The sequence below is a fragment of the Mandrillus leucophaeus genome, unplaced genomic scaffold (assembly GCF_000951045.1).
Source record: "Mandrillus leucophaeus isolate KB7577 unplaced genomic scaffold, Mleu.le_1.0 Scaffold830, whole genome shotgun sequence".
NCBI classification, from domain to species: domain Eukaryota; kingdom Metazoa; phylum Chordata; class Mammalia; order Primates; family Cercopithecidae; genus Mandrillus; species Mandrillus leucophaeus.
The window spans coordinates 269,714-278,926 of NW_012109031.1; the positions used below are offsets into that span (position 1 = coordinate 269,714).

Below are 9,213 nucleotides of genomic sequence, written 5' to 3' on the forward strand. Positions count from 1 at the left end.
AAAGAAAGAAAGAAAGAAAGAAAGAAAGAAAGAAAGAAAGAAAGAAAGAAAGAAAGAAAGAAAGAAAGAAAGAAAGAAAGAAAGAAAGGCTGGCTTAAACAGGACACACTTTTAAAAGGTGTCAAAAGACGAAATGGAAAGGAAAAGCAAGCCTGCACACCCACCTGCTTCAAATAATGCATATCTTCAAGTACCTAAGGCAGTGGTTCTCAAAGAGTGGCCCAGGGGAAGCTGGGGGACCCCAAGGCCCCTTGGGGGGTCCATGAGATCAAAACTAATTCCAGAACAATATTCCCCAAACTGCCCACCACAGGAAACTGCCCACAAACCAAGACTCCCGGCTCCTCACTTTCCTCACTGTGCTGATATTTGCACTGATGACACGAAAACAGTAGTCGATAAAACCATCGGAGACATGAACCTATGTGTGGCGTCAAACTGCACTAGCAGTCCTCGTATTGCTCACAATGTATTCTTTCAAGAAAAGGAGCCTCGCTTAGGAATGTTCTTGATAAAGCAGTGAGAATTACTCATTTTATTAAACCTCAACACTGATTCTCTCAAGGAAAAGCATTTGTGTGCTAGAGTTGTGAATTGAACCAGCTACTTTTTCATGAACGCCATGAACAAATAACATAGAACAAATGATGGCCAAACTATGGATACTTATATTCGGGTATGGGGCATACATTTTCCTAAAAATTAACAAAGTGAGCCTTTCACTTCCAGGAAAACAACTAGAAATTGTTAGCATAATAAAATTGGAACTTTCAGGCAAAAATATGAACTTTGGAAAATTTGTGTCTGCCACCATGACTTTGACAGCTTCCCAATACTTGAAGACTACTGATGAAATCAGTGGTGATATTAACAAATGTGGTGGGGGTTTTTTGCTTTTTTTGTTTTGTTTTGTTTTGTTTTGTTTTGTTTTTGAGATGGAATCTATCTCTGTCGCCCAGACTGAAGTGCAGTGGCATGATCTCTGGTCACTGCAACCTCTGCCTCCCGGGTTCAAGTGATTCTCCTGCCTCAGCCTCCCAAGTACCTAGGACTACAGGCATGTGCCACCACACATGATTAATTTTTTGTATTTTTAGTAGAGACGGGGTTTCATAGTGTTGGCCAGGATGGTCTCGATCTCCTGACCTCGTGATCTGCCTGCCTCAGCCTCCCAAAGTGCTGGGATTATAGCTGTGAGCCACTGCACCCGGCCAAATGTGGTTTATTTATATGTGTGTGTGATACATATAAATATGTATATATATTGAGTAATAAATGATGTCAGCATTTAGAAGATGTACATAACTCAGTTAACCAATATTTTCCAAATGATCAATATATGAAGTCACAAAGTGACAAAGTTTGGATAAAAGATCCATTAAATTTTAAGATGGACCAGTTGATTCTAATGTAACAGAGAACAAAGAATTCATTGATATGGTTTCAGACTCTACGTTGCAACTAACCTTTGAGAAACCAGCACTTGTTGGGTTTTGATGTAATACGAGAGAAGAATATCCACAATTATATATTTAAAGGCTATTAATGTATTCATCCCCTTTGCAACTACTTATCTGTGAGAGATTGGATTTTCTTCAACTCTTCGACCAAAGCAACATATAGCAATACCTTGTATGCAGAAGTAGATGTGATAATCCAGCTGTCTTCTTTGAAGCCATACAGTAAATATGTCTGCAAAAATGTAAAAAATAAACACTCTTCTCACTAGCTTTTGATATATATATATATATAATTATTTTTAATCGTTTAAAAATGTGGTAATATGTAATGTGTTTATTAATGGTACTTTAAGTGAGTTAATAAATCATTTTAAACTTTTTAAACTTTTAATGTAAGTAAATATTGATACATATAATCCACAAAAGCTCTTTGGGATACTAAATAACTTCTATGCGTACATATAAAAGGATCCAGAGAGCAAAAAGATTGAAAACCTGGGGCCAAGGGAATCCCACAGCCTGTCCTGATGCAGATAGACCACAAGGTGGCAGCATGCGTCCTCTGATAACTCCGGAGCCACCTTTACTTACTAGGAGTCTCTGAGCAACCTCTTTTCTCTATCACTCCCCACCACTTCCTTTCTTATCTTCATGCTTCTGTGTTGCACGTCTTTTTTTCTTTTTTTTTTTTCTAACTAGCTTTATCCACCAACGCCTTCATAATTACAGGAAATAGCAATCTCCTAAGCATAAGTTCTGGCCAAACCAAGCCAGTCATTCATTTTATTCTGCAAACATTTATCAGGTGTCACTCATATGCAAAGCTTATCATCCAGGGATGAGTACATTGAGAACACTGTTCTCAAGTAGTTAATAATCTGATGAGGGAGACAGATCCAAAGGCCAGTGATTATAATACCTGCTGAGTGTGAAAACCCTTTATTCTTTACAAAGGGCTGTGGACTTCAAAGGGAGTCCTGAGAGCAGAGGACGCCAAAAGTCAGATGCTGAGATACTCACCAAAAATGTCTGCAGGGATCTGGAACCTAGGCACATAGTGAGGGAGAAAGCCAGGTTCCCAGGAGATTGGGGAGGAGAAATGATTGGAGCAACAGAAGCCAGGGGACAAAAGGGAATGCCAGCTTTCTCAATTTTGAAAGTAGTTTGTCTGAGAAATTGGGAGGATGGTGAGCAGAGACAGCCAAGGTGGAGACAGGGGGAGGGGTCAAGACTTGGGGAAGCTTAGGTTGAATGTCTCGGAAGCCAGATCACTGGAAGGTCTTCACTGTGGATGCTGGAGCGGCCCAGCATGGAGGCAGGGAGTGGGGCTGCGGTCAGCAGGGGGCCTCAGAGAACTCAGGATGGCCAGTCAATGGAGGCCACAAGGATGCCAGGGGTGGTCAAAGCTTGGTGTAGACTGAACCCAAACGTGGTAGGAAAATGGTCTGAAGCTACCCGTGGATAGCTTCTCTAAGTCATCCTAATGTACTAGAGTCTAGAATGAGCATTGGGGAAATGGGGGATGTCAGGGGGCTTGTGGTTAGGAGACCCATATCCAGAGATCTCCAAGGAAGAGCACCTGGGACTCCCAGCAAGGAGGAAGAGAGGGAGCGGAGGAATAGGCAGCAGGCTGGGCACAGCCTGAGTGGGGCTGGGCCTCAGGCAACAGAGTCCCTGTGAGGACAGGGACCTGACTTCACCTGCAGGTGGAGCAATTAAGCCAGGAGACAGTGCCCAGGGGCCACGAGGCTAGTGGTAGTCATGGAGCCCACCAAGAGTCCATCAAAACTTGGAATCTGTGCTAGAAATGACCAAGGGTCAGCTGTCCCAATCTCCTCATGTAATGGATAAGAAAATGAAGGCCCGAACATGGAAATCACTTCTAAAGACCACCAGCAAGTCTGGGAAAGCTAGCACTAAAACCCAGCTCAGTCCCTCAGTCTGGTCCCACTGTGTGCCCTGCTATAACACTCCCATTACAACACAGGAGGGGCAAAGCTCCCCAGAAAGCCACAGTGGGGGCTGCAGAGAAAGGAAAGACAGACCCACAGTGGGTCCCAGGCGTCTGGGAAAGAGCACAACGATTTGATGGTAGCTGCAGGAGCCTCTGCCTGCCTGTTTGTTTGCTTGCTTGTTTGTTTGTTTGTTTGCTTGCTTGTTTGTTTGTTTGTTTGTTTGAGATGGAATCTCACCCTGTCACCCAGGTCAGAGTGCAATGGCACAATCTCAGCTCACTGCAACCTCTGCCTCCCAGGTTCAAGCGGTTCTCTTGCCTCAGCCTCCCAAGTAGCTGGGACTACAGGTGTGCACCACCACACCAGGCAAATTTTTTTATTTTTAGTAAAGATGGGGGTTTCACCATGTTGGCCAGGCTGGTCTTGAACTCCTGACCTTGTGATCCACCCACCTCACGCTCCCAAAGTGCTGGGATTACAGGCATGAGCCACCACGCCCAGCCACTTATTTGTTTTTTAACCCAAAAAGCCAAGCCCTTTTCTCCCAGTGAAAACCTGGAGTCATTGTACGGAGCCAGGAAAATTGGCCCACCCACTTCATGCCCTAGCAGAAGGCTCTGAATTTCCCTGGAAAATCAGTACCCAGAGGGGAAGACCCCCATCCCACCATCCCTCAATCCAACCTCTGGCCTCGGCTGGCAGCGAGGAGGCCGGTGGGGGGTCGAGCACCTACTGATCATGCCAGGAATTGTCTGCTCCTGTCAGAACCGGAATGGGTCGGCCCTGGTCTCACCTGCGCCTGGGCTAGCCTGGAACCTGGGGGCCTGCAGTGGCCTTCTTAGATGGGAGCCCACTGTCAGCATCGGATCCCCCAAGTGCAGACTCCCGTCTGTTTTGAAACCCTGACTGGCTGCTCACTCCCACCCACTGCTGAGCCTTCTCTCCCCAACTCCCAATTTTACTTTCATTCTGAGTCAGCACTAAATGACCACAGTCAGTGGCTCTGCAGAAAGTCACAGAACAGAGGGCGACAGGCCAGTGTTTATGCCACATTCACTCACTTCATCATTGATTCGTGCACTCCTGCATTTATTCAACCAACAAGTGTTCATCCAGTGCCTACTGAGCCAGCCCTTGCCCGGTGTTAAGACTTCAGAGGTGAGCACGCAGCATCTCTGCCTAGAGGAGCCACAGTGGTGTGGAGGAGTCAGAAAGTTGACCTGACATTTGAAAGCTCCATGGCAAAGCAGAGGTGCCTGCCGCACACCATCGCTCAGGGTTTGATTAACACACACCCTGCTGCATTGTCATGCTTTTTTTGTTTTTATTTTAAATTAATGGACAAATTATATTAAACAGGAATTTTCACATAAAGATTCACATGTATTGAGTCCTCAGGAGGTACAAGAACATCTGGTCTACTTTCCCACGTGGCAGCCCTGGCCTGAGACTGGCTGTCCCTTCAAGTTAGGAACGTTCTCATTCCCCACAGTCGCCACCACTGTCCAGTGTCCCCAACCCTGAGGCCCCATATTAGTGGCCACAAGTTACCCTACTGCTGATGTTGATGTTCTCATGCCCCGCCAGCTTCACCCTGGGTCTGGTTCCTGCAAGGCTGAGTTGGAGATCCTTGGTCCAGGGTGAGAAGTGCTTTGACAGAGGCAGCAGAGGGCGCCATGGGAGCACACAGGAAGGGCGCCTGGGGCACGTGCAGGGACTGCAGAACATGCTGCATGGGCACACAGGGTGGGCTGCTGGCTGCCGGCTGAGCTTCCTCCGTTAGCTTAAACAATGGAAAGTGGACTTGGATAGGAACTCTACCTCATGCATTCCTGAGCTGTTCTGCACCATTCATTCATTCATAGACGACTCATATATTCGAGCACTCATTCATTTATTTATTAAATGCTTGCTGTGTGCTTAGCACTGTGCCAAGCCCTGTCCTTAGCTACCAAGAGTTTAAAATGTAATTGGAAGACAGGATATAAGACCATGTCTCCCGTGTGTCGCGACTCACTCATCAAGTTCTACTGGCGTCTAGCATTCGTGTATGGCACTCAGTAGGTGCTCAACAAATATTTGTTGCATAAATGAAGGAAAAGATTATTAGTAACAATACCTTTTATTTACTGAGCTCTTCCCAACTTTCCATGTATTGTCGCAATCCTCAAGATAAGTCCTATTATTATCCTATTTTATTGATAAGAAAAGTAAGGCACAGAGAAGTTAAGTAAATTGCCTAAGGTCACACAGACAGTCTGAAGTCTTAACCACTACTCCATGTGCATCTCAGCAGTGCAAGGCAGGCCATGCTTAGGGCCAATGCTTAGCACACACAGAGATCGCCTCAGGATTTCAGAGGACAGAGCGGTCAGGAGGGGCTGGAGCAATAAAGGAAGGCTTCATGGAGACAGAGCAAAAGGACCAGCACAGGTAGAAGAGAACCATCTTTCCTGATAGAGAGAGTGGGTAGCAAGCAAGAGGGAGTCCCAGGGTGGATTCTCCACACTGGCTTCCAGGGGTGAGGGACAGGGTGCCAGCAAGGACATCAGCAAGGATCAATCAGCAAATCCGAGGTTGTCCCTCGTGCCAAGCCCTGGGCTGTGTGTGCGTAGGAGAACATGAACCTGAATAAGAACCTACCTTTGAGGATCTACAGTCAATTGTCGGACAGAAGCAAAATATGTAAATAATTTTACTCCAGGAAAGCAAGTGTTGAGAGCCAGAAGTGGTATGAAAATTATTGTCAGGAGGACAGAAACTGTTTCCAAATGGGAAGCACAGAGCAGTCTCCTTGGAAGAGAGTGCATTAGAACTGAGCCGTGAGGGTGGGCAGGATATCACTGTGGAGTAGGGGAAGGGCACTCCTGAAGTGGCAAAGTGGGAGGTGGGCCCTGTGTTCCCACAGTGGGCAGGGAGGTAGTGAAAGCAAATCTGGCCAGACAGGCAGGGCCATTCCGAGAGGGCTTTGTGTGCAGGGCTAAGTCAAGCTTTCTCCATAGGCAATGGGGAGCTACTGGAGGTTTGTAGCAGGGGAAGGACCTGTCTTGCCCACCAGGAGGCTACATAAAAACAGTTGTCTCCCAAGTTATAAGTTCCTGGAACCCTTGCTGGGAGCAGGATTTAGAAAAATGATGCTGAGAGACGCTAGAAACATATTCGCCCTGCGGCTCTCTCACTCAGACTCCAAGAGGGAGGTATCATCGGAATCACCCTTAACCGGGAACCAGAGTCGCTGGGTCCACTTCCTGCCAAGTCAGCAACCAGCTGTGTGACCTTGCTCAGGTCCATCTCTGGTTGTCAGTTTCTTCATCTACAATGCAAGAGAGTTGCTCACCTCCGAGAACCTGTCTAACCCCAACTCCCACCCTATGAATCTAAGAATCCCACACCAACCCTTCGCCATCCTAAGTATCACAGAGCCAGACAAGCATGGGGGAGGGCTCAGTCCATCCTTGTTGGACTAAAAGGAAGGGGCAGACTGTCCACAGGGGGTGATCGAGGGGGTCAGGCCCCCAAAGGTCCTCAGCCTACTTCAACCTCAAAGGGGACGGGAGGCTCAGTGGTGCCAGAGGAGCAGCAGGCTCACTCGGGGAGAGGAGGGGCTTAGAATAGAAGGGAAATGAACTAAACAACCAGTTTCCTCCCAAACCAGTTTCAGGCCAGGGCTGGGAATTTCACAAATAAGCAAAAGGCGCTCTGTGAACATTTCCTGCCCCGCCCCAGCCCCCTTCCTGGCAGCATTACCACACTGCTCACCTGTGAAGCAATCTTCCGGAGACAGGGCCAAAGGGCCAAGTGCCCCAGCCAGGAGCTGCCTATAAATGCCGAGCCTGCACAGCTCTGGCAAACGTTCTGTGTGGCTCCTCGGCTTTGGTAAGTGAGCTGCCAGCTTCCCCAGGCAGAAGCCTGCCTGCCAATTCCTTCTTTCCTTCCCTGACCCAACTTCCTTCCAAATCCTCCTCCTGGAAGCCCTCCTTGGTTGGCCCTGCCCAGTTTAAAACTTCTTTCACATTTTCTTAGGTCGTGTTCCCCTGGGGCCTCCTGACCTCAAATGCTTTGCTTTTCGGCACTCCCTGGATATTCTAAAAAATCATTTTGTACATGTGTGTGACAGACCATCTCCCAGTTAACTTGCAGCCTGTGCTTTCTTTTTATTTTGTGCTTCTCCCACTATTTCTGTGAGTGCTTAGTAGGAAGTGTCAAAGAAGCTTGACAGCCTTTTCTTCTAGGTGCCCCAACTCTTGTTTTTCCATTACACAGACAGAGCACAAGGAGATGTCCTGCAAAATGTCGCAGCTGGAACGCAACATAGAGACCATCATCAACACCTTCCACCAGTACTCTGTGAAGCTGGGGCACCCAGACACCCTGAACCGGAGGGAATTCAAACAGCTGGTGGAAAAAGATCTGCAAAACTTTCTCAAGGTAGGACTGGACTCCGGCAGGTCTGACCCAGCCTCACAGTAGTTTGGGTTGACAAGGGAGGATGGGAGTATGGCCTACAGCAATCAAGGGGAAGATTTGAGCTCCTCGAGCCGAGCCCCCAGACGCAACGGGTGTCCTGTTATACAGGGTAGATGCTCACAGTTACACAGGATGACAGGGTCAAGAGATTGCTCAATTGAACCCATGCTATTTGTCGGGCCCTGTTCTGGGCAGAGGAACATAGTGGTAAATGGGGAGCCCACCATTCCAGTGGAGGGGGACACACAATAAAATTGTTGGCCAATAAAGAGCACAGATAAAGCCAAATGCCAGTAAGTGTATGGAAGAAAATGAGACAGAGTGCTGTGGGCAGCGTGGGCTAGGTGGAGTGGAGGTGACCAGTTAGGGTACATGAGAAGGTCCTCTTTGAGGAGGTAACATTTGAGCTGAGCCCCAAATGCTGGGGAGGGAAGCCCCTGAGGACCACCCTTGGCACAAAGCTGAGGAGACCCTAAGCCTCAGGTGGGAACTTGGGGTGGAAGACTTGGAGGGTTTTTCTAATCCTAAGGGTCTGCGGTGGAAAATGAATGCATAAATAGCACATGGAGAGCACCTGCATAGCATTCAGGGAAGTGGGAGGTTTTTCCCCTGCTCCAAAAATGATTAAGCAGTTCTAAGAAAAAGGTTGAGCACTTCCAACAGCCTTTTTGTTTTCTTTTCAAATTTGGGGAAAGTCGGGAAACAGAGGCCTGCATTAAGAAGGGTGGAACACATGGGTCTCGGTCTCAGTTCCACTCCCGGAGCCAGACATCCTGGGGTGGGTCCGTAGCCCTCCCAGTGCCCCTCTCTCCACCTTGGTAAGGTGGAGAATTGCAGCCTTCAGAGTTAGGGGCCCTGACATCTCCCCATAGGTGGGGGCCTCAGGCAGGCAAGATGCTGGGTGGGGTAGGCAAGAGAGGGCCCAGCAGAGAGGCTGCATGGTGAAGCTCTCCTCCATGTGATCCCCTATGCCTGCTCTCCCCGCCCACCTGACATCCCCTGCCAGAAGCAAAGTGATGCTGTGGGGAAAGAAACAGAGCCTCATGGATGGGCTGCGCAGGAGAGAGCTCGCATTGGCTGGGTGCCCCACAGGTTCTGGGAGGGGACTTAGTGAGGTGATTCAGCCACAGGGTGGCAGAGCTGGAACCAGCCAGTGCTCTCTTGGATACCACCTGGGTCTTCCACCTCCCCTAATGTCTCCTCTTTTTTTTTTTTTTTTTTTTTTTTTTTTTTCGGAGTCTCACTCTGTCGCCAGGCTGGAGTTCAGTGGCACGATCTTGGCTCACTCTTTTCCTAGTACCATCTCTCCACGATAGAAAATCTCTAAACCC

The 9,213-nt window shown here is 48.1% G+C and overlaps 1 protein-coding gene across 1 annotated transcript in view; it reads left to right on the forward strand.

The window, feature by feature from the left end:
• Positions 1-7,190: 7,190 nt before the first annotated feature.
• Positions 7,191-9,213, forward strand: part of S100A9 (S100 calcium binding protein A9) — a 3,379-nt gene continuing 1,356 nt past the window's right edge. The window contains exons 1-2 of the mRNA XM_011968167.1: positions 7,191-7,291; positions 7,679-7,843. Coding sequence (XP_011823557.1) covers positions 7,694-7,843 — 150 coding nt within the window. The 5' untranslated portion in view covers positions 7,191-7,291; positions 7,679-7,693. The remainder of the gene's footprint in view (positions 7,292-7,678; positions 7,844-9,213) is intronic.